Source organism: Pipistrellus hanaki (genome assembly GCF_964339955.1).
Source record: "Pipistrellus hanaki genome assembly, chromosome: X".
NCBI lineage: Eukaryota > Metazoa > Chordata > Mammalia > Chiroptera > Vespertilionidae > Pipistrellus > Pipistrellus hanaki.
The window spans coordinates 10882348-10907782 of NC_140524.1; the positions used below are offsets into that span (position 1 = coordinate 10882348).

The window sequence follows — 25435 nt, forward strand, 5'->3', positions numbered from 1 at the left end:
CCCGAATCTTGCTCCTGATCCACTCCTGGCCCTTGCACAGATGTTCCCTCTTACTAGAGGGTCTAGAAGCACGTCTTCCCTGCTGCTCCTTGCCAGGACCCCTCCGCTCAGTGTTCCTCCAACCAGCCCACCTTGCAACTATTTCTCCCATATGATCTCTCTGGAAGTCCTCATGCCGGGACCTGGCATCACTCTTCTTCTCCTCACCCCAGCACTGGGTCCAGAGTCCTATTTGGGCTCCGCCAAGATGTTTGTGAGATGCTGTTGATAGATCTGCCTCCCCCCAGCATGTCAGCCACAGAATGTGCTGAGCTGTCTTCAGGTGGCGTGGGGGCTGAGGTTATTCCTTCTCTCCAGGCGCCTGCTGCCCGGCCCTGTGTCCCCCCCACGCCAGGCCAGACAAAGAGAACAGGAGGCAAGGACACCATTTCCATGGGCGGTTTTTACTGAGGGACTGAGGGAGGCTTCCTGGCCCGAGGGCTGAGCCCCCCTTCACCCCCGAAAGGCACACAGCAGCGGTGGGGTCTCCCTCTCGGGCAGGAGCTAGCTTTGTGGAGACAGCTTCTCCGGCTGACCCCTCTTTGGCACTGAGCTGGGAACACTGGTGCCCGCACTCACATTAACACAGTGTCCATCTCCCCCTCTGGCTGGCCTGGGCCCCCCTGGTGGCAGCTGGCAGTGTAGGCTGGTGGGGCGACAGGCTGGCTGGGGCTGGTTCAGAGGCTGGGCTGCCTCCCCTGCTAGCAGGGTGCTCACATTGGCAATCGAGAAGGCTACGAACAGGAATCCAATAAATTAGCTTGTAGGGACCGAGAGGGACGGGGGCTACATTCTTAGAATCGCTTGCTGAGAAATGTTGTGCAATTCTTTCTCCCGAGAGCTCTTCGGGACAAGTGGTGGGGAGAAGGAACAGAGACCCCGGTCTGGCCCTGGGTCCCATTTGGCCATTTCTATGGCAGGAAGGGTGTCCGTGGCAATCACTTGGGCAGTGGCAATAGAAGGATGGACCGTGGGGTCTCCGAGGGACTGAAAAGGAGGACACAAGGGGACCTCGGTCTCTGGAGGGCAGTCCCCACAGATGCTGAGGCTCAGTGTGGACTGTCCTGGGGGTGTGGGCTGGGGTACCTCCTGCTCCTCTCCTCCCCCACAAAGAAAAGAGAGGACTCGGCTACCCTGCCCTGGTCACATTCATGGGGGCCAGGGGAAGGGCTCGGTTGGGGAGGGCAGCAGTGTAGGACCTCCCATGCCTCCTTGCCCGAGGGCAGGGGCATGAGGATCAGGCCAGTGGCAGGGAGGCCTGGGCAGAGGGAGAGTCATGCAGGGTGGGCCTGCGGTGGGCAGGGTGTGTGTGTGTGGGGGTGGGTGGGTGGGTAGGCAGGCACTGCTGTTTCCTTCATATGATTCGAGGGCTCAGGGAGGGGCATGGTCCTCTGTCAGGTGGCAGCTCCCTGGACGACCCTGGAGCCCTGGCCCTGGCCCAGGATCTGGCAGAGCTCCTGAAGACGCTGCTGCATCTTGGGGATGCCTGCCAGCTGCTGCTCAAGCCGCTGCTTCTCCTCCGTCAAGCTCAGGCGGGCGGCTGAGTCCAGCTTCTCGAACTTCCAGCCGCCCTCGCCATCGAACTGCAGCAAGTGCGTGTGGTACTTCCTGGGCGGGGAGAGGGACAGGGGCAGAGATGCAGGGGCTGCTCAGCAGCAGATGCGTGGAAGGTCCCCTGCTCCCCGGATGGCAGCACCCCCCCGCCCCCCCAAAGCAGCGGGGGTGTAGAATTCACGAAGGGTGCTCCCTCCCCCTGACTCCAGGGAGGAAGGGAGGGCACCTACCACAGGGAGGGGCGGTGGGTGATGGAAAGCAGAGCGATGCCAGCATCCTTGGCTGCTTGGAAGATCTTGCCTTCCACGTCGATGCTCACAGCGCTGGTGCATTCATCCAGGAGGGCATACTTTGGCCTTGAGAGTGGGGGCAGAGCGGGCGAGGCTGTGGTCCCTCCATTGCCGTTGACCTGGTCTGGCCCCCACCCCCCACCCCTTGGGGCCCAGTTCCTGCTGGGGCCTCCTAACAGTACTGCCTTCCCCCTTAAGGAGGCCCCAGGGAGCATGCATGCTGAGCCGCAGCCAGTGCCCGAGGGAGCCTAGCACCCTGGACAGCCCACTCACTTGTGGTAGAACATGCGGGCCATGCCGATCCTCTGCTTCTCGCCCCCTGACAGAACGTCCTTCCAGTCACACACGGCCTCCCAACCTAGGCAGGGGACAAGGGGGTCTCTGTTCAATCCAACAAGGGCCCAGGCCCACTGGGCGTGGTGGGCATGGTGAGAGGGGGCTGGGGAACACGAGACAGTGGAAGATGACTCCAGAGAAGGTCAACAGCTGACTCTTTGTGCTCTGGGTGTTTGTCTATAGGTGATACTTAAAAAAAAAAATTATATATATATATATATGTGTGTATATATATATATATATATATATATATATATATATATATATAAAATTGATTTTTTACAGTGAGGAAGGGAGAGGGATAGAGAACCAGAAAGATCGATGAGAGAGGAACATCGACCAGCTGCCTCCTGCACACCCCCAACCAATGTACATGCCCTTGACCGGAATCGAACCCGGGACCTCTCAGTCCACAGGCCAACGCTCTATCCACTGAGCCAAACCGGTTTTGGGGGAAAAAAAAAAAAAAAATATATATATATATATATATATATATATATATATATATATATATTGATTTCCGAGACAGAAAAGGGAGAGAGAGACTAAAACATCAATGATGAGAGAAAATCATTGATCTGCTGCCTCACGCATGCCCCACACTGGGGATCAAGCCTGCAACCCAGGCATGTGCCCTGACCGGGAATCAAACTGTGACCTCCTGGTTCATAGGTTAATACTCTACTTCTGAGCCACACCGCCTGGGCTGTAGGCGATACTTTAGTAGTCAAAAAGAAGCTGAGACCAGAACTGTATCCCCTCCAAAAGAAGTCCTATCCCCCATGACTTAGAAGGTGACATATTTGGAGAAAAGGTCTTTACAGAGATGATCAAGTTCAAGTGATGTCCCTAGGGTGAGTCCTGATCCAATACAATAAGTGTCCTTTTAAAAAGGGGAAATTTGGACACAAAGATATAATAGAGAAAAGATGATGTGAGGCCGAAACCGGTTTGGCTCAGTGGATAGAGCGTCAGCCTTCAGACTGGGGGGTCCGGGGTTCGATTCTGGTCATGGGCATGTGCCTTGGTTGCGGGCGCGTCCCCGGTGGGGGGTGTGCAGGAGGCAGCTGATCGATGGCTCTCTCTCATTGATGTTTCTGGCTCTCTATCCCTCTACCTTCCTCTCTGTAAAAAAAATTAATAATAATAATAAAAAAAAGACATGAGGAGACAGAGGGCGAAGATGGTTGTCTACAAGCCAAGGACAGAGGCCTGGGACAGATGTTCCCTGATAGCCCTCAGAAGGAGCCAACCCTGCTGACACATTGATCTTGGACTTCAGCCTCCAGAGCTGGGGCTAATATATTTCTGCTGTTTCAGCTGATCATTCTGGGGTGCTTTGTTCCGGTAGCCCCAGCAAACTCATCCAGGACCTGACTGGGTGCCAGTGAAGAGCCAGCCCCAGGAAGGCCAGCATGATCTCTCCAGAAGGTTTCTCACCACTAGGCACCAGGCCTTTGTATCGCTTCCTTGAGCCAGTCCCTTAGTAAGGCTCAGGCAGCTGCCTGAATGAGCAGGTGTGTGTATGATTCACCAGAAATGGCTCCTTACCTCCTGCCACACTGTCTCCCCCCAGAACTAGAAGTTTTGGTAGAGTACATGGTACCCTCAAAAAGACTATACTCCTGCCGAAACCGGTTTGGCTCAGTGGATAGAGCATTGGCCTGTGGAATGAAGGGTCCCAGGTTCGATTCCGGTCAGGGGCATATATCTAGGTTCTGGGCACATCCACAGTAGGGGGTGTGCAGGAGGCAGCTGGTCGAGGTTTCTCTCTCATCGATGTTTCTAGCTCTCTATCTCCCTTCCTCTCTGTGAAAAACCAATAAAATATATATTAAAAAAAAAAGACTATACTCCCTAGCTTGCCTTGAGGTATATGAATATGTGACTACATCCTGGCCAATGAGGTTTAAGTGTTACACATGTGGCAGCTTCTAGCTTCTGGAGCTTCCTTTAAAAGACAGATGGCACGCCCTAGCTGGCTTGGTTCAGTGGATAGAGTGTCAGCCTGCGGACTGAAGAGTCCCAGGTTCGATTTCCAGACAGGGCACATGCCTGGGTTTCCGGCTTGATCCCCAGTGTGGAGGGTGTGCAGGAGGCAGCCGATCAATGATTCTCTCTCATCATTGATGTTTCTATCTCTTTCTCCCTCTCCCTTCCTCTCTAAAACCAATACAAATACATTAAAGAAGAAGAAGAAGAAGAAGAAGAAGAAGAAGAAGAAGAAGAAGAAGAAGAAGAAGAAGAAGAAGAAGAAGAAAGAAAGAAAGAAAGGAAGGAAGGAAAGAAAGAAAGAAAGAAAGAAAGAAAGAAAGAAAGAAAGAAAGAAAGAAAGAAAGAAAGAAAGATAGATGGCACTGTCCTGGCTGATGTGGCTTAGTTGGTTGGGCGTTGTCCCGTGCATCAAAAGGTCATCGGTTTGGCCAAAACTGGTTTGGCTCAGTGGATAGAATGTCGGCCTTCGGACTGAAAGGTTCCGGGTTTGATTCCGGTCAAGGGCATGTACCTTAGTTGCAGGCACATCCCCAGTGGGGGGTGTGCAAGAGGCAGCTGATCGGTGATTCCCTCTCATCAATGTTTCTAACTCTCTATCCCTCTCTCTTCCTCTCTGTAAAAAAAATCAATAAAATTATATTTTTTAAAAAAAGGTCACCGGTTTGATTCCAGGTCAGGGCACCTGCCCAGGTTGCTGGCTCAATCCCCAGTCTGTCTCTCCCTCTTTCTCTAAAAATCAATAAAAACATATTTAATAAAAGAGAGAGAGAGAGACAGAGAGAGAGAGAGAGAGAGAGAGAGACAGATGGCATATACCATTTCCCCCTACTTCCTCCATCCTATGGCCTGGGATATGATGTGACGGCAGGAACAGCCATCTTGGGCCATGAGGTGACTTGGTGACTTTGAAAACAAAGGTCCACACAGAGCAGGGCTGTTCCCACCAACTGTGTCCTACTTTCCTCGGGACTTTTGTGTCACAGGAAGATAAACTTGTGAGCGACTTGAGCCACTGTGCGTGTGTGTGCATGTGCATGTGCGCGTGTGCGTGTGTGCATGTGTGTGTGTGTGTGTGTGTGTGTTTCTGTTATTGACAGCTGAACTCAATGCTAATAGGGTATGATGATTGGCCTCAAGGACCCCAGGCACAGAGGGGTGCCTGGAGGACAGGAGGGGCACACTTTTAAGGGGAGGGTGGCTGGAGCAAAAAGAGGTTGAGCCGAAACCGGTTTGGCTCAGTGGATAGAGCGTAGGTCTGCGGACTAAGGGGTCCCAGGTTCGATTCCGGTCAAGGGCATGTGCATTGGTTGTGGGCACATCCCCGGTGGGGGGGGGGGTGCAGGAGGCAGTTGGTCAATGGTTCTCTCTCATCGATGTTTCTGGCTCTCTATCCATCTCCCTTCCTATCTGTAAAAAATCAATAAAAATATATTTAAAAACAAAAAACAAAAAAGAGGTCGAGCCAGGCCAAGAGGAAGCTGGGGATGAAGAAGCTTCAGCATGACTGGCACCCTGGACTCCACCACCTGAGGCCCTCCTCCTGTGCAGGTGTTGTGACCCTGGCAGTTGTTTTATTTAACGCTGGTGCTTAGGGAGAGAGGCTCAGTGAGGTCTTTGCTCAAGGTCAAGCTGCCCCTAAGAGGCAGAGGCCGGAAGTGGAACCCTGCGGCTCAGGTTTCATTAGGAAAGTCAGCTCAGCCTGGCGCTGGGTCCCGCCCTCTCCGCCTCACCTATAGGCCCCACAGGCATTCGCAGACAAACCGGGTAAGCCCCAGACCAATGCCTTCTCTGGCCATCAGGCTGTCCCTCCCACCTCTCCTTCTCAGGGGATGGCACCTCCCAGGATCGAGGCAAAAACCGGATATCCCCTCCACCTCTGCTCCTGCCTCCCACCTCCAGGCCCTCTGCGCAGACGCCAGTGCGGGCTCCTCCCCGGCTGCCCTGCCCACGCCCCCACACCAGAGGTCAGTCCTCTTACTGAAATGCGACACTGACCTGGAACTTCCCGGCCTCAAGCCTTCCAAGGGCTTCTTTCCCTGTGAGGGCTCTCTGCCCTTCCTATCCCCTCAGCTCCCAGCTTGTGAGCATCTCACCAGATGGCAAGCACTACCTGGATGCCCGCCCCCTCGGCCTGAGCCACCGGCTTCCTGTCAGTCCTCCCTGTGAGGGGGGCTCTTGGGGCACCTAGCACATTGGCATCGTGGATTAGGGAGGCAGGGGCTGGGGTGGCAGCAGGCTGCTGGGTGGATGGCTCACCCCTAGGTGCTGAGAGGAGCATGTCCCACCCCCTACCTCCTTCCCGCTGCAGGATGTGGTTCAGGTGCACGATGTCCAGAATGGCTTCCAGGTGCCGCTCTGAATAGCCCTTCCTTCGCATGTCCTCCACTGAGTCCGGGTAGATCACCTGGTCACGCAAGGAGCCGACGGACATGTAGGGCCTGTGGGAAAGCTGCATGTCCATGGGGGGCCGGGCTGCCCTGCCCGCGCCCTGTCTGTTTGGGCTCCTCCATGAGCCCGGGCTGCCAGAGGTGGGGAGAACTTGAAGCCCACAGATCCCACAACAAGTGCTCTAGGCCAGTGTTTCCCAAACTTCTCTCATGATGAGAATCACCTGGTGGAGTTGTTAAAACACAGATTCCTGAATCCCAACTAAGAAGTGCTAAACTATAATTTTTGGGAACATATAGGTAAAATTGTATACTTAACTAGTGCTCTAAGACAGATGTTATATACAGAGCACTAAGTTAGGTATGCAATTTTACCTATATGTTCTCAAAAATTCTAGTTTAGCACTTCTTAGTTGGGATTCAGGAATCTGTGTTTTAACAACTCCACCAGGTGATTCTCATCATGAGAGAAGTTTGGGAAACACTGCTCTAGGCAGTGCTCATACCTGCCCATGCACACCAGGCCCACACACTCACACGTGCCCACCACACACTCGCCCTGCACGCAGAGACGTGTGTGCATGCACTGACACAGCACACACATGCACATGTTCACATGCACACAGACACGCCCCCCTGCAGTGTGCACCCTCATGCATGCACACCCCGCAGCTGTAAAGTCACCAGGTGAGGGGGCGTGGTAGGGGGCAAGCGAAGGCTCCATAGTCCCTCTGATTCTGGGACAGCATCTTGCTGTCCTCTCCGGAGGCCCCAAGCTCTAACAGGGGTCCTCAAACTTTTTAAAGTGGGGGCCAGATCACGGTCCGTCAGAGAGCTGGAGGGCCGAACTATATGAACTACTAATTCCTACTGTAACACCTCGGCTGCGCTCACTGCCCAAAAAACCTGGCGGGCCGGATCAGACTCCTCGGCGGGCCGCATGTGGCCCGCGGGCCGTAGTTTGAAGACCCCAGTCTACCATCTCCATGGTGTCAGTTCCGCAGGTGGGGAAGGGGCAAGGGGCACAGCCGGGGGCCCTGGCTCCCTCCCTCTCCCTGCGCCACTCACCTCTGGGGGATGTAGAACATGCGCTGGGGCGGGGGCTTGTAGAGCACACCTCCATAGGTGGGCCAGAGCCCACCAAGGATCCGGAACAGAGAACTCTTGCCACAGCCATTGGGGCCCGTGATGAGCAGGTGCATGCCATCTTCCACCTGTGGAGGCAGTGCCAGTGTGGATGGCTCACTCCTAGTACCGAGAGGAGGTGTAGCCCTCTCTCCCCTCACCTTTGGCCTTTCTGACAGCCCTTGACAACTACCTGTACCCAGGTGCACACTGGGTAGGCCCTCCCGGTCAAGCATCCAGAGTCCTAATCAAATGCCTGTTTTGGGCCCCAGCCTGTCCCTTTAAGGCCCCAACACACACCACAAAATATGGGGCCAGCGGGAGGAGGGCCTATTCTGCCCCAGCCATATGAATGGGTTCAAGCCCCAGAAAGTCAATAGCATCCCCATTCCACTTCAGAATTTTCTCTTTAAGAACTGCCTGGGGGCCCAACCAGTGTGGCTGAATGGTTGAGTGTTGACCTATGAGCCAGGAGGTCATGGTTGGATTCCTGGTCAGGGCACATGCCCGAGTTAGGGGCTGGATCCCCAGTGGGGGGCATGCAAGATCAATGGTTCAATGATTCTCTATCATTGATGTTTCTATCTCTCTCTCCCTCTCCCTTCCTCTCTGAAATCAATAAAAAAAAAATTTTATAGAGTGGGAGGGAGGGGGAGTAGTATGTAGGGAGAGGGGGAGAGAGAAAGAAAAAGAAGAGAAACATTGGTGCCAAAGAGACACACTAATTGGTTGCCTCCCAAATGCACAAAGACTGGGGCCCGGGATCAACTCAGGTATGTGCCCTTGACTAGAAATTAAAGCCATGACTCTTCTATGACCGGGGCAGATGCTCTAACCATTGTGCACACTGGCCAGGGTGTGCCACATCCGCCAGGGCAGGAAAGGTGCTTTCTTTAGAGTTCTAAAAGGTGGACAGGAAGCCGAATCCGGTTTGGCTCAGTGGATAGAGCATCGGCCTGCAGACTCAAGGGTCCCCGGGTTCCATTCCGGTCAAGGGCATGTGCCTTGGTTGTGGGCACATCCCCAGTGGGGGGTGTGCAAGAGGCAGCTGATCGATGCTTCTAATTCTCTATCCCTCTTCCTTCCGCTCTGTGAAAAAATCAATAAAATATATTAAAAAATTTTTAAAGGTGGGCAGTAAACTTTAGCTGCCCTCATGGATACTAGGGAGCCACAGAAATGCCACTGTAACCTCCAGGCTCAGTGTCAAGGGCCTCAGGCTCCCCAATTGGCCAATCACATGATGCTCACTGGCTAGTGAAAAAAAGCCAGTGGAGCTGTGGGGAGGTAGGTGTTTGGGAAGGAGGGGTCAGAGGGCAGGGAGACTGCTGTCCTCGGGCCACCTACCGGCTTCCAAAGTCCTTGGACAATCTGAGTGTGGCTCATGTGAGGCCTTCCCTGGCTTACCTCGGTCAGTGTGGGGGTTGAACTGTGTCCCCCCCCAAATTCATGTGTTGCAGTCCTAACCCCCAGGACCTAAGAATGTGGCCTTATTTGGAAATAGCTTTTGCAGTTGTAATTAGTTCAATTTTGATGAGGTCATCCTGGAGTATGTCGACCCCTAATTCAATGTGACTGGTGTCCTTATTTATAAAAAGGGGGGATGTGGCCACAAAGCCGCAAACACAGCGAGAACACCATGTGGAGATGGAGGCTGAGATTAAAGCGAAGCCAAGGAACATCAATGGTGGTCAGCTGGGATGGCCCGAAACATTCTTCCTCACTGCTCTCAGGACACGCCTTGGTCTGGACTTTTAGGCTCCAAACCTGGGAGAGATTCCACTTCCGTTGTTTGAGCCCCTCACTTTGTGGTCCTTGGTTAGTCCATAAACTCCCTCGGGTGGGGCCTGGGTCTCCTTCCTTCTAGATGTGTGAGGGCTCCGTTTCCTTCTCTGAATCTCTCCCGCTGTCCTTCTCACCCCAGTATCTGGCTGAGAACTGCTCCCCTTCCCCAATATCTCCCCAGCCCCAGAGCCCAGCTCCTTGCCTGGCCTTGCTTCCTACCCAGCTGAGTCCCTGCTCACTAGGGCTGCTGATCTATATATATAAAATTGAATTTTTACAGAGAGGAAGGGAGAGGGATAGAGAGTTAGAAACATCAATGAGAGAGAAACATGGACCAGCTGCCCCTTGCACACTCCCTACTAGGGATGTGCCCGCAACCAAGGTACATGTCCTTGACCGGAATCAAACCCAGGACCTTTCAGTCCACAGGCCGACGCTGAGCCAAACAGGTTAGGGCTAGGGCTGCTGATCTTCGTCTAGTTGGGCTTCCACCGTGCCCGCATGGAAAACATTCACCCTGGATCAGGGGTCCTCAAACTTTTTAAAGTGGGGGCCAGATCACGGTCCCTCAGAGAGCTGGAGGGCCGGACTATATGAACTACTAATTCCTACTGTAACACCTCGGCTGCGCTCACTGCCCAAAAAACCTGGCGGGCCGGATCAGACTCCTCTGCGGGCCGCATGTGGCCCGCGGGCCGTAGTTTGAAGACCCCTGCCCTGGATAAACCGGCCAAGAGTGACCACTGCTGTGGGCAAGGGGGAGATCATACCACTGTCCTGTGCTGCTTGTGGTTGTAACATGTTCCCAGCCTCCGACTGGCTCTCAGGGCTCCTCTCAGAAGATCAAAGAAAGGAGCCCCAGGCACCAACCTTCCACTCAAATCTTCCACATACTCCCTGCCCAACCATGGCTCCTGCTGAACCTGTCTCTCACTCCCACCATTCCGCTGCATTTCCCCTGTCTGTTCTTTTGGAGAGGTCTTCTTCTCCACGCTGTCCACCTGCCTGGAAGCTCCTGAATGAAGCTTCACCTGACCTCTGCTCTTTCCCTTCCTATAGCCCCTGCTAGACCCTGGGCGGCTGTCTAACTGGGGATCTTTATAACATTTTAGGGCCCCCAGAGTGGGGCCTCACTGAGGGCTGGCGTCTCCCTGATCTACCTCTGGTTTCCAGTGCCCCTCCTGGAGCTCAGAAAATACTGGTTGAATGAATAAATGAATGGATGAACAAATGACTCCCTCTCACGTTCTGTGCCTGCCCCCATAGATTTATCCTTCATTCCATTGTTCCGCAACCAAAGTTCGGGTTGGGGACACAGTTGACTAGTGGATGTCAGCCACCAGGGCTTCCTTTCCACGGATGGGGGGCCAGGCTGCACCCAGCATGCACAGCTCCACTGGGGGCTTCTTGAAGCAGACGGGTGGGACCCCAAGCCCAGGTCAGTAGAGGGCAATCTCTTCCACCACCGTTGGAATTACACCAGAGTCCCTAAGTCCTAGGCTTCTGTGGAACAGGGGTGGGGTGGGGGTGGGGCTGGCTACGATAAAGCCAGGAACCTTCAGGTGACTCTTGGCTAACCCTAGTAATCTCGAGTGTCTTTTATCAGTTCTGTCTCCATTGCCCCACAGCTAACAGGCAGAGACACGTTGGTCTTCTACCTTGACCTTTGCACGCCTGCCACGTAGATCTTGGGACAACGGCTGTTGACAACACAGGCAGGTAGCCAGGCTGAATGCCAAGGGCTGGGGCTTGTAGACGCAGAAGGCCAGGCCCCATGGGGTTCAGCCCAGCCTATTCAACTTACCCTGATGTTCAGGCTGGCCACCACCACCTCTCCCGTGGGGGTGATGATGGGGATGTTGTCACAAACAATTCCCTGCTCCACATCCACTACTTGGCCTGGAGAGAGAGCACAAAAAAGGAAGCTAGGGTGCAGTAGCACTCCTTTTGCCTTCTGGTAAGTTCCACATACCCCCCACCCCCAACAGCATGCCAGTGTGTGATACAAGGCCCCTTGGGTGTACAGCGGGTCTTCCTACATGCATGGTTCCTATGCCCCCACCAGTGTCTGATGCTGTGCTCTATGTGGGGAGGGGCCAGGCCGTTTCTATGGGGTCTGGAACTCCTGCTCTGTCCCCTCCTGGCACCACCTGAGTGGTGGCTCAGACAGTGCACCCCTCTTCCATAGCATCCTGGCCCCTACTGTAGGCTTGAACTTTCTCCTGCTGCTTATATGGGCAAGGGACTCCCTCTGCTCCCAGGACCACGTCCTCTCTTTTGCAAAGAGAAATCCCAGTCAGAGCACTTGGAAGGGAATGGGCAGTGAGAGTCACAACTGGCCCAAGAAGCCCTCCTTGGGGGCACAACTTAAAGAGTCTGTCTTCTGGGAGCGTCAGTTCTGTCTCAATGGCTAATCAGTTCTGTCTCAATCAGTGCTGGGAGGGCAGGGACCAGTGGGGCCTCTGATCTTTGTCTAGTTGGGCTTCCACCGGGCCTGCATGGAAACCATTCACCTTGGATAAACTGGCCAGTGCTGGGAAGGCAGGGACCAGCGGGGCCTCTCTAGGGAGGGCGCCCTTACCTCGGATCTGCAGGGGACCTTCCACGCGGACACCAGACCTGACCACAGCCCCGGTCCCCGCCTGTGCATCCTCTGGCTCCCCAGGCCTCTTGAAACGGCATTGCTGGACATCTTCAAATACTTGGAACATCTCATGTACCCGGGCCGTGTAGCCGGCCAGCTCCGTCACCTGCAGGAAGGAAGGGGGACCCTGGCTCAGCCGCTGCCATCTGGGGGGTGGGATGGAGGGCATGGTAGGGGTGGACTCGCGGGGTAGGGTACCTCCTTGTAGGATGACATGATCCGTTCAATGGCATCCGCAGCAGCTGTAAGGAGGTTTCGGGCAATGGTGAAGGCTTCTGTGCGTTCGCTCACCAGCTCTTCCTCCTTCATCTCCATGGCTGCCTTCTTCACGGCTTCTGAATCTGTGGAGCACAGCAGAGGGGAGAGGCGGGGACAGTGGGAGATTAAAATGGACCCACTGGGGGAAAGACGAGTCTATCCAGCAAATGGTGGTGGGATGAATGGATTTCCACAAGCAAAAGAATGACCCCCCCCCCATCTCACACCAAAACTAACTCAAAGGGGAGCACTGATCTACATGTTAAGAGCTGAGACTACAAAACTCTTAGGAGAAGGCAGGGGTAAGTCTTCGTGACCTCAGATTACATGTGGCTCCTCAAATATGATATCAAATGTCCAATCAATAAAATAGAAACACATAAATAATATTAGCCAAAATTTAAAACTTTTGGGCACCAAAAAAAAAAAAAAAAAAAAAAATCATCAAGAAAGTGAAAAAACAACTTACAGACGGGGAGAAAATATCTGCAAATCATAATCTCAGAAGGATCTAGTGTCCGGAATATATAAAGAATTTGTTCAATTCAACAACAAGGAGATAAATAACGCAGTTAAACAATGGGCAACATTCCTTACTAGACATTTCTATTGTATGTCTAAGACATACAAATGGCCAATAAACTCATGAAAAGATGCTCAACATTATTAGTCATCAGGGAAATGCAAATCAAAACCACAATGAGATACCGCTTCACACCTACTAAGAGGATTATAATTAAAGAGATAACAAGTGTTGGCGAGGAAGTGCAGAAATTGGACCCCTCAGATACTGCTGGCGGGGATGTAAAATGGTACAGCCGCTGTGGAAACCAGTTGGGCAGTTCCTCAAAAAGTTAAACAGAGAGCTACCATATGACGCAGCAATTTCACTCTCAGGTATACATCCGGGCAAAGCAAAAATATATGTCCCTGCAGAAACTTGCATACCGATGATCATAGCACCGTTTTCATACCAACCAACAAGTGGAAACAATACAAGTGCCCATTAATGAATGAAGAAAGAAATTGTGGTACACGAATACAATGGAATAGTATTGCTAAAAGGAAGGAAACACTGATTCATCCTACAACGTGGACGAACCTTGTAAATGTTCTGCTGGGTGAAAGAAGCCAGCCACACAAGGCTTCATATTGTGAGATTCCTTTTCTATGAGGTGTCCATAAGAGGCAAGTCCATAGTGAGGCAAAGATTAGTGGGTGCCAGGCGCTGGGGGTGGGGTGGGGAGGGACTGCTAAATGGCCCAGGTTTTCTTTCTTGGGTGACGACAATGTTCTGTCCTTAGATGCTGGTGATGGTTGCACAACTATGGAATATATTCAAAACCACTGCCCTGGATGGTGTGGCTCAGCTGGTTGGAGCGTCATCCCGAGCACTGAAAGGTCATGGGTTGGATTCCAGGTCAGGGCACATGCCTAGGCTGCGGCTTTGAGCCCTGGTCCGGGCATGTGGGAAAAACAACCGATCGATATCTTTCTTACATATTTCTCTCTCTCTCTCTTTCTCTCTCTCTCCTCTTAAAATCCATAAAAACTGCCCTGACTGGTTTGGCTCAATGGATAGAGCATCAGCCTGCAAACTGAGGGGTCCCAGGTTCGATTCTGGTCAAGGGCATGCACCCTGGTTGCAGGCACATCCCCACGGGAGGTGGGGGTGTGTGTGCAGGAGGCAACTGATCAATGTTTCTAACTCTCCCTCTCCCTTCCTCTCTGTAAAAAAATCAATAATATATATATATATATATATATATATATATATATATATATATAATCCATAAAAACCAACTAAATAAAACCCACTGAGTTGAATAGTTTAAAAGGCTGAAGTGTATGGCATGTTAATTACATCTCAATAACGTAGACTTAAAAAATGAGCCATTAGGCATTTGGCTTTCTTTCTTGCCACACCCAGCTCCTTCCTAGACTGTCCTTGCCCTGTGTCCTTCCCTATTCACAGCAGCCCCTCTGAGGCCACATCTGCACCTTGTCCCCTAATGCCCAGAGCTGTTGCACCCCCAAGCCTCCTGTGCATGACTATCCCCTTTCGCCCACTATTGCCCCCATTTCTCCCTCACCTCCCCTGTGGCCTCCATGAGAATGGCCATCCTACATGTTCCGACTTCTCCCTGAGGCCTGCTCCTGTCTTGACTTGCTTGGCTGTCTCTATCTAGGCCCCATGGTTGCTCACTTCAGCCCTCTCTTGTCAGTGGCCTTGACTTCCTTGACCCTTGGAAAAACCCAAAGGGGCAGGGCTTTTATATAAGGAATGTTCTAGAAATGTCGGCAGCGAGGAGCAATGGGATGCTGATTCTGAGGGTGCTGGGTGTGGGTGGGTGAGCAGTACCCACTGGGGCTATCCAGGGGAAGCCGGGGCTCCTGAGGCTGAAATCGTGGGAAGGGTTGTATCCAGGGGCTTAGATGGATCAGAGAGAGAAGCCTTAGGGATCCAGTGATGGGTGGGGCAGGAAGCTGTCTCCGGGCAGATGGCCTTCAGAGCAGCGAGGGTGCAGGGTGTGGTAGAAAAGGGACTCGGTGGCTGGCTAGAGAGCCTCACACCACCTCCTGGGGCCTGGCCCAGGAATCCAGGGAACTGGACAGGGGAGTGGGTCATGAACTGGGACAGTCTAAGGTTATGGGCCTCCATCCCACTGTGTCCCCAGGGACACAGCCCCTAGCAGGAAGAGGGACACAGGCCCTCCTCCCAGGATGCCCTGAGAGCTACACAGTGACTGCGCATAAAGTGAAAGGGTCTGCATGTGCATGGGCATCCTGGCCACAGCTGGCGCCTCCCTGGAGACATAATAAACTGCCCTAGGGCAGCTAAGACCAAGGCCCCACAACAGGATACCCAGCTCTGCAGGGCCAGGAGGCAAGTAGGACGAAGGCATCTACATATTCCTCAGTTGATAAATGCTTGCTGCCTGCATCCTCCCACTGGCCCCCAGTGCTCTGAGCCTCCTTGGAGCAGGGGCAAAACAGACAAAAATCCATGCCCTCATTGACCTCCCAGTCTATAGGGGCAGAGGGAGGTCTGGTGTGGCACAGTTGCTGAGCGCTGACCTATGAACCAGGAGGTCACGGTTCGATTCCCTGTCAGGGCACATGCCCTGGCTGCGGGCTCGATCCCCATTGTGGAGCCTGCAGGAGGCAGCCGATCCCTGATTCTCTCTCGTAATTGATGTTTCATTCTATCTCTCCCTCTCCCTTCCTCTCTGAAGTCAATAAAAATACATTAAAGAAAACCCCTCCTACACTAAAAAAATAAAAATAAATAAAGGCCCTAAACCCGGTTAGACAGTGGATAGAGCGTCGGCCTGCAGACTGAAGGGTCCCAAGTTCAATTCCAGTCAAGGGCACGTACCTTGGTTGCGGGCACATCCCCAGTAGGAGGTGTGCAGGAGGCAGCTGATCAATGTTCCTCTCTCATCGATGTTTCTAACTCTCTATCCCTCTCCATTCCTGTCTGTAAAAAGTCAATAAATAATGTATTTAAAATAAATAAATAAAAGGGCAGAAGAAGTATTAACCAGAGAAGTGACAGAGATAGGGTGTTCAGTGCTTGGGAGAACAGGGAGGTGGTGAAGGAGAACAGAGAGGCAGGGTCATAGGCAGGGCAGGCCTCAACCAGAGGGTGCCCGTGGGCAAAAGTCTGCTGGTAGGAGGGCAGGATATCAGAGGAAAGCACATTCCTGGCAGAGGGAGCAGCATCTGCAAAACCCTGAGGCATGCCATAACCGGTTTGGCTCAGTGCATAGAGCCTGCGGACTGAAGGGTCCCAGATTCAATTCCGGTTAAGGGCATGTACCTTGAAATTGCAGGCACATCCCCAGTGGGGGGTGTGCAGGAGGCAGCTGATCGATGTTTCTCTCTCATGGATGTTTCTAACTCTCTATCCCTCTCCCTTCCTCTCTGTAAAAAATAATCATTAAAATATAATAAATAAATTAAAAAAAAACCCTGAGGCAGAAGCCTGCCTGGTGTTTGGGGGCAATAGCAAGGTGGCTAGTGAGACAGAATGAGCAAGACAGGAGAATTGCACATTTTCACAGCTAAGAGGCTGGGGACAGGAGCTCATGCTTCTTGAATCACTGTGAAGTCTGACAGAGCAGAGGATCCAAAAAGTCCTAGGGCTTCCGGGGAGGGAGAGGCCTCAGGTGCTATGCAGGCCGAGCTGTGCCCAGTGCCAGGCGCAGAGGGAAGTGGCTGCAGGTGTTTCCTGAAACCATAGGTCTGCTTCCTCATGAGTTTCTCCCCATGTTTTGGACCAGGCATGCTGACTGGCTCTGGCACCTGTGCCTAAATCAGGGCCACTTTTGGAAGACAAAGTGCCCACCAGGACCCTTCACAGCTTGAAGCCGGTAAGAGGACATGAAATAGGTGGGAACTGGTGCGGGAGGAAGGGAACTAGGGAAGGTGTCATGGCGTCCAAGGTCACATGCTCCGTAGGCTTGCCTTGGTACTTCCGGTCACATGCCCTCAGAGTTCTTACAGCCAGGGTTGGATGAGACAGCCCAGTAACAGAACTGGTGGCGGCATTGGCTACTGGCATTCACCCTCTTTCCAACAGTGTCTCTAAGAAGCACAGTGGAACTCGACCTGCGCAGGGCCATATATCCCATCTGATGTCTTTACACAAGAATTGCTGATTTCTATTATTTTCAATGCCTCCACTCTTCCTAATGCTTACTTTCCCATTACATCCAAATATGTTCTCCTCAATTATTTTGAATAGCTAATGGCAGAGCTAATATTTCATTGCTCCCATATGTTTTAACTTCCAGTGAAAATGTTTTAATAAAGCTTCACTTGATTGCTAAAAAAAAAAATAATAATAATAAATAAATAAATAAATAAATAAATAAATCAGGGCCACTCTTAACAGAGGCCCATGGGTGGAAAGTAACTACCCCCCTCCAATGAGATCCTTTCTCTTGGGGTCACCCAGAGAGGGACAGACAGGTGAGAGTACCTATGGGAGGCCCCAAGGCAGAGCAGCCAATAGGGAGAGAATGAGAGAGACTTCTGAAACAAGTCAGGCTCTTTCTCTACATAACTGAAAACCCTTACTACCAAACTGCATTAACTAGTATGCCTTTGAAAGCAGAGCTGTGCTATATAGCTCAGGTGGTTAGAGTGTTGTCCCCATTCCCCAAGGTGCAGTTTCATTCCTGGTCAGGGCACATACAAGAACCAACCAATGAATGCAGGAATAGGTGGAACAACACCTCCCTCTTTCTCTAAATCAATCAATCAATCAATCAATCAATCAAAAGAAAACAGTGCTATGCTGGTAGGAAAGCAAGGCAAATTCCTAAGAGTCCACAGAGAAGCCAGCAGCCAGGTACACCAGTGAAATCTCTAGAGACCGAGAAGATAGGTCATGTAGCCAGAGAACAAAAGGTCACCTCTAAGAATCGGTAATTATGTGTGTGGGGTGCCAATGAATACTACGGCCAAATTCAGGAACTCCTCCTCCCCAAACGGAGAGGTGAATATGAAAATGGCCTCCAAGTGGCTAATTACCAGGAGTGCTTTGCCAAAACAAAAGCCAATATGCACTGGGGGAATTGTACCCTCCTGTTAGGCCATATAGGGTTCCCAGGAAAGTCTTGTGGCCAAAATCACAAGGAGCCCTGGCCAGGTGGTTGGAGCACCCTCCCATACACCAAAAAGGTTGTGGGTTCAATCTCCACTTGGGGCGCGTACGGAAGTCAACCAATCAATGTTTCTCTCTCTCTCAAAATCAGTAAAAACATATCCTCAGGTGAGGATGAAAAACAAACGCAAAAGGGGTGGCTCAGTTGCTTAAACCTTCTAACAGAAGGTTTTGAGTTAGATCAGAGCACATGCCTCGATTGTGGGCTCGATTTCCCAGTAGGGGCCTGCAGGAGGCAGCCGATTCATCAATGTTTCTCTCTCTCTCTGCCTCTCTCTGAAATTAATAAAAAATATTTTTTAAAAAAAACAGACAAACTCACAAGGAAAGAATCTACCATGAGTGAAGATTGGCAGATGAAAGATCAAGCTGGCTTATACCCCCAAGAATTCAGATAACTCAATAGCAGGATAGAGACTGTGCATCATTAATATGATATATAGCATAAAAGGAGCAGTCAAAAGATGAGAAAATCAGACACTTGCTAAAACAATTTGAAATTTCTATTTGAAAATGAAAATTTCTATTTGAAAGAGAATCAAACAGAACTTGATAGAAGTAGTCACTAAAATTTTTTTAAAAAATTCAAATGAGCCCAGCAGTGTGGCTCAGTAGTTGAGCATCAACCTATGAACCAGGAGGTCAAGGTTCAATTACTGGTCGGGGCACATGCCCTGTGGGGCGTGCAGGAGGCAGCCAATCAATGATTCTCATCATTGATGTTTCTATCTCTCTCTCCCTCTTCCTTCCTCTCTCTGAAATCAATAAAAAAAAAAATTTTTTTAAATAAAAAAAAAGTTCAAATGAGACTCGGCTGAAGAGAAAATTGGCAAGTGAGTGAGAAGATCTGAAGAAATCTCCCAGGATGAGTGGAAGAGCCACAGAGGAGGGAGGACGGCCAGCAGGAGTTCAGAAGGAACAGGTCAATATTTGAAAAGGTAACAGCTGAGAATTTTCCTGACCAATTAAAAAATCTGAATATTCCAAGGCAGGATAAACAGAAACCCACAGGGTAACACTTCCAAGCGAAATAGCAGACTAGCAGAGAAAGCAAATCTAAAAGCAACCAGAGAGACAATGCAGGCTTCGTGGGGAGTCAAACTGATAACAGATTTTCCAGCAGAGACAATGGATGAGAGCAAATAACTATCCTCCTGGGGTCCCATACCCAGCTAATCTTTAGTTTGGGGAAAAGGGTAAAATAAAGACATTTCCAGACAAAATAATTGTGAAGTGTCCCTCATGAAAGCTTTACAGAAAGAACTTTGAAAAGATGTCTTTCTGGAGGACGGTGCCTAGACTGTGGGAAAGGACTGGTGAGCAGAGAATTTGGTAAACACAGTGATGGATTTAGACATGCATCAGCCCAACAGCAATAGCCAAGTAAAAAAACATTTGAATGACCTGACGTGGCTCAGTGGTTGAACATTGACCTATGAACCAGGAGATCATGGTTCGATTCCTGGTCAGGGCACGTGCCTGGGTTGCAGGCTCCATCCTACGTGTGGGGCATGCAGGATGCAGCCGATCAATGATTCTCTCTCATCATTGATATTTCTGTCTCTCTCTCCTCACTTCCTCTCCGAAATCAATAAAAATATATATTAAAAAATCCAAAACCAAAACCAAAAAACACACAAAAACCCCACACACGAGGGGGCGGGGATGAGGACAAATATGTTATACCTTAATCAATAAAGTAATTAAAAAAAAAAACACCCACACAGGAATGCAACTGTGACACTGGACTGTAACATGTCAGCGGGGCTAAGCCTTGTGTTAGCGTTCTAAGGACCAGGAAGAGGAGGAGCCATTGGATTAACCTAGTCCAGCTCTTTTCAACCTTTCTCATCTCATGGCACACATTACTAAAATTCCGCGGCACACCAAAAATATCCCATATTTTTTGCCGATCTGACAAAAAACATAGATATAATTTTGATCCACGCTGGACGGCTATTGCTGTGTTGGCTGTTGTAATTTTTTTTAAATTGGACCATCGAAGGGAAATGAGTTCAGTGTCCCTGACTAAATGGTCAGGTATTGCATGTTTCAAAAAAATCTTGCGGCATACCGGTGTGCCTCGGCACCCCGCTTGAAAATCGCTGACCTAGACTGTTTTTCGTTTGCACAGAAGTTAACCATTGAAAGGGCAACCTGAGAAGACTGCAAATAGAAGGAATGTGTTGCAAACTGGGAGAGGAACACAACCAGAATCCTGATAATCCGGTTGCTAAAGTAACAGGCAGAACAGTTTTCCCAATCCCCCCAGGCCTTAGGGCAGAGGTCAGTCTCTGAAACCTGCCAGAGTTGTTTGCAGCCTGGGAAAGTCAAGGCCCAGGGAGGAAGGGGAAGGGGCTTGCTCAAGGTACTTCCCCATCCTCCCAGTTTGGGCTAAGGATAGGCACAGCTGGCTGAGGGCATGGCACCTGGTGAGGGGTCAGTCCCCGTGCTCGGCTAAGCAGTACCCAGGAGTGTGAGATGCTGTAAAGGGGAGACTCACAGGGGAAGGCAGCAAGGGAGAATGGCTGCCACGAAGCCAGGCCTCAGGAGCAGATGGACCGGCTGAGCATTGGACCCTGCCCCGACCCCCTGGGAGTGCCAACTCTCACCTGACTCCGAGTAGCCGGTGGCGGTGATGATGGGGACTGCTACCATGAGCAGGCCTGAGGCGCTCCACACATACTTCATGAGGAACTGCTCCAGCATGACGTACCACAGGCGCTCCAGCAGGATGAGGTTGATCTGCGAAGCCAGGGCCTTGTAGGAGTCCTTCAGCAGGGCCAGTTCCACCTGCCAAGGGGGGGGGGGACACAGAGAGAGCCTGAGAGGCCTCCTGGTAGCTACCATGGGGACACTAGCAAGAGGTCCCAATCTTCAAGTACACCTGCGCCATGTCATCGGATGGCCAGGAAAAGGTTAAGAGCTGGGGTTATGACGGGGCCACGTTTACAGTCAAAAGGCCTCAAACTCAGGGCGGGGGGTCGGGGGCGGTATGGGATTGTCTAACATCATGGCACTGGGGTACCGTGATGATGAAGGGATGCATGACCTCACCTGCAGAGGCTTATTCTGGTTCCCTCTTTCCACTACCTATTTGGTTGGGAAGCTCACTATGCCCTTCTCTTTGCCCTGGGCAGCTTCTGGACATGGGCCAGGGATAGCCAGCCACCTTGCCTGTATTTTTGGGTAACGGCTGGAGGACTAACCTGAACTAAGCAAAAAGCAGTACTGCATTTTGAAGAACTTGGTCCTGTCTCTTACTATAAGGTGGTCAGACGTCCCGATTTTTAACAATTTGTCCCATGTCCTGTGGCATTTTAAAAAAAGTCCCGATTTTTAACAATTTTTAAATGCCGCGGGACGCGAGACAAATTATTAAAAATCGGGACTGTCCCGCCAAAAGCGGGATGTCTGGTCACCTTATCTTACTACCTTCCCCAGGGATCTTCTGGGTGAGAAACTTCCACTCCATTTTCCCACTGCAACCTGGAGGGCATACTCCTGAGCCCGCCCCAAAGGCCTACCCCTCTGACGGCCAACTGAGGCCTCCCCATCTTCCCGTCCCCTCCCCCTTCCTGCACTGGCCACAACCTGCCATCTTAGGCCTGGAGAAGAGAGAGCAGGAAAGGGAGTGGGAGAGAAAGAGGCCCTCCCGTGGCGGCAGCATCCAGGGAGGCAGGTAGCCACTGGGTCACGGATTCCTGGCTCAGCACAGGAGCATGCATCCCGGCTCTGCCTTTCCACCCCTGACTGACAACAGCTGCCCAGCCCGAGCACCATTTCTTTAGCCAAATGCTTTGGCACTGGACTCTCCATTTGATTCTCACCACACGCTACTCTACCTGTATTCTCATTTCCATTGTACAGTAGAATACTACAGAAGCCCAGAGAGGCAGCGACCTGCCCAAGCTCACACAACCTGAAGGTGTGGAATTTGGGCCACTCTGCAGAGCCATCAAGAGAACCAGAGTTTTGTAAATGATGCTTTTGCCTTATTAAGAAAGGTTTACCGCCTGGCCAGTGTGGCCCAGTGGTTGAGCATCGACCTACGAACCAGGAGGTCACGGTTCAATTCCCGGTCAGGGCACATGCTCGGGTGGCAGGCTCAATGCCCAGTGTGGGACGTGCAGGAGGCGGCTGATCAATGATTCTTTCTCATCATTGATGTTCCTACCTCTCTCTCCCCCTCCCTGAAATCAATTAAAAAAATATTTTTTAAAGAAAAGTTTATCTTGCTCACAAGCCAACACGAGTTGCAGTGTGTATAGATGCGGGTGCATTTGTGTTTAAATAACGCTCTTCTTTGAAAGCTCAATAAGAACAGAAAACTCTGCTGTCTGCCCATAAGCCAGTCAGGGACCTCTGCCCTAACCTGTCCTGGGCCAGTGTCCACTGGGATACCGGCCAGTGGGACTGGGATGAGCCACATGCCTGTACAACAAGGAAAATCAGCCCACCCAGGGGGGCCTGTTCTCCCACGCTGCTTTCCAGCCAGATTGAGAACGCAAACTGTCCCCCCCCAAGCCCCCCCATTGTCCCCTCTGGCCAACATGTACTTCCTGAAGCTAGCCCAGAGGAAAGTCCTCCAAAGAACCAGAAATCTCTCTTTTGCCCTCACCATATAGGTAGGTCCTCTGCATCCTGCAGTTCTGCCCCAAGCCCAATCTCCTGTTCCTGAAGTGAGCACACCTCCTTTGAGCACCCTGGCAATCCTGACTCGTGCTGGGAGCTGGCAGGAGTGCCAGCTGGGGCTGACAATGTAGCTGCGGGTAATGTGCCAAGTGCCTCACCCAAGGCCACGGCTGCCTGCCAAGGCCCTGCAGCCCGCGTGCGCGACAGGACGGGAGGGGGTTGAGGCTGCAGAGTAGGCGCTTTTGTCCTAGTAATCTGTGGAGTCTGAAGCACAGCCAGGGAGACAAGGCCCAGGGGCAAGAGGCCACCTGACACACAGGCCTTCAGGAGGTGGATGCCATTGCACCCCTCCCCCGAGGACTCGGAACCGAAACCAGAGTTGCTCAGAGCAGGGGAGCAGGAGAGCAGGGCCCGGAGGCAGCTGCAACCCCAGGCACGAGGAAGGGGAGGGGCCGAGGCGAGATAAAGGGAGCATTGGCTTGCAGTAACCTTTCCCAGCGCCCAGCTCCCAGGCAGACCCTGCCCCTATCCCTGCCCCGGCCCACTGGGGAGCTGAGCCCTGGGACACAGGCGGAAGGTCGGCCACGTCAGGGGCTGGGTGGCCACTGGGCGGGCAGGAAGTACGTCTCGATGAGGTGGCGGCCTGGGCCCTGCATCCCTGCCTCGGGGCCTCAGGGAGGCGGCTGAGCCTGCAGCCTGCCTGGCCCTTAAGCTCAGGCGGAGAAGCGCGGCCGCGCTGGGTGCTGCTTGTTAAACTCCGCTTGGGCTGAGTCATGCCGGTAATGCCTGCCTGCCTGGCTGGCCAGCTTAGCTGGACGCTGGCCTTCAAAGGGCCCTGGGGCCCAGGAGGGGCAGGGCAACAGGCCACGGTCCACTGTCCCCGATCCCAGACAGCAGGAGCCTCCTTCCAGCTGACTGCAGGAATGGGGCGAGCCCGGAGCTCTAAGCATCTCAAACCGCTACGATCCGCAGCCCCAAGCAGCTCCCAAGACCAGGACAGCGTCACCGAGGAGAGGAAGCAGAAGTGGCCAGGCAGCCGGCCCAGGGCAGTCCCCACCCAGCCTTCCTGCTTCTCCATTTCTGTGCCTAAATCTGGGCAGTCCCAAGCCCCGCTCATCATCCCAGTCTCCCTCTCCTGTGGTCTGCCCACACCTCTGGCATCAACTCGAGCCAGCCCTGGCTCTCCCCACCACTCACAGTTGCCTGCCCCTGGGCCTCCCAGCCACATGCTTTCCTCCATGCTCAGCACCCCAACCTGCCCCACCTCATGGCCCCCATAGAAGGCGATCTCCTCTGAGTTGGCCACCACGCGAGAGTGCATGTAGCGCAGCTCCCCCTTCCTCCGCGCCTCCTCCGCCACCAGCTCCCCAAACTTGGGTGAGAAGGCTCGCAGCACATTAGCTGTGAGAAACACCACGAGGCCAGCGATGGCTGAGGGCCAGGCCGTGCCGGCCCCGCGGGAGCGAGCCGTTCGAATCAGGGTGTAGGCGGTCACAGCCACATCCAGGAGTGGCTTGGTCAGGTTGGAGTACAGGTGGGCCACGGAGGCAGCAAAGGTCACCACATCCTCTGTCAGGGACTGGTCAGGGTTGCGAAGCCGCCCGTCCATATTGCTGACTCGGTAGTAGGTCTGCTGGGAGAAGTAGAGGCGGTAGGCATGGGCCACTAGACGGCTTCGGAAAGACAGGGCCAGCTGGCCCTCCAGGTAACGGATGGCACTGTTGATGAAGGTGGCTGGGAGGGCGATGAGGATCCATTGCAGGAGCTGCCAACCAAAGGCCTGCGGGTCCTTGCGTACGATGCAGCGGGCCAGCCGACCGTCCAGGCGGGCCACATAGACCGATAGGAAAGTCCGGCTCACCAGGGTGGCAGAGTGCAGCGCCAGAAGCCCCGTCTCCCGGCACAGGATCCTGGGGAAGAGTAGCCGCAGGAGCCACAAGAGTCGCTGCAAGAACACACGGTTCACACCGGCCTTGGCCCCTGTGGCCGAAGCGGCCCCGGAGGCCTCCTGCGTGGACTGTCCTGCAGGCACTTGAGGGCCTCTGGCTGGAGCCAGGCACTGCCGCACCAGGGGGTAGATTTTGTGGGCTCCATAGGCCGTGAGGGCCAGGACCACAGCTGTGCGCTTCAGCGTGGTCACCCGCGAGGCTCGGGGGGTGGAGAGCACCGGCATGTCACCTGGGCTGGATGCACGGGGCTGGGACTGGTGTCTGAGCCAGCAGTCGAGGCAGGTGGCTGGAAGGGTTGTTGCTCGGCCCCGGCTGGTTGTCTAGGCAACTGGAAATCTTGCAGTGGTCCCTGAGGCTGTTGCTCCAGGCCACTGGGGCGGTGCTGGAGCCCCTGATGCGGTGGGCTCAGGTCCCTCCAGGGTCGCGGCCTCTTCAGGCAGGGGAGTGGAGGAACTTATCAGTCTCCTCGCCCCTGGGGTCAGAACCTCGAGAGGGCTCAAGGAGAGAGGGCGTCTCTTCCTCTCCACCTCCTCCTCCTCCTACCCTGGTGGCACCCCTCCCCGGGGCACCAGGCGCGTCCGTCCTCTCCACAGCCCGGCTGAAGCGACAGTGACTCCGCCACCCGCCCAGAATCCCCACCCACCCACCCCTCCCCAGGGGCGAGTCGGGGGAAAGGGAGGAGGCGAAGGAGGGGCGGGAGGCGGAGGAGGCGCGGGAGGCGGAGCCCGGGCGCACCGCGCCCCACCCCGTTCTCTCCCCACGGT

The 25435-nt window shown here is 53.0% G+C and overlaps 1 protein-coding gene across 1 annotated transcript; it reads right to left on the reverse strand.

Moving 5' to 3' along the window:
- Positions 1–424: 424 nt before the first annotated feature.
- On the reverse strand, positions 425–25311 carry ABCD1 (ATP binding cassette subfamily D member 1). Its single transcript, XM_084871059.1, has 10 exons — positions 23987–25311; positions 20700–20880; positions 12354–12496; positions 12093–12261; positions 11316–11410; positions 7670–7815; positions 6507–6652; positions 2157–2241; positions 1824–1949; positions 425–1647 (listed from the first exon to the last, which is right to left on the reverse strand). Exons 1-10 carry the CDS (start codon positions 24893–24895, stop codon positions 1434–1436), a joined length of 2214 nt encoding a protein of 737 aa, XP_084727185.1. The 5' UTR covers positions 24896–25311; the 3' UTR covers positions 425–1433.
- Between the last annotated feature and the right edge of the window lie 124 nt (positions 25312–25435).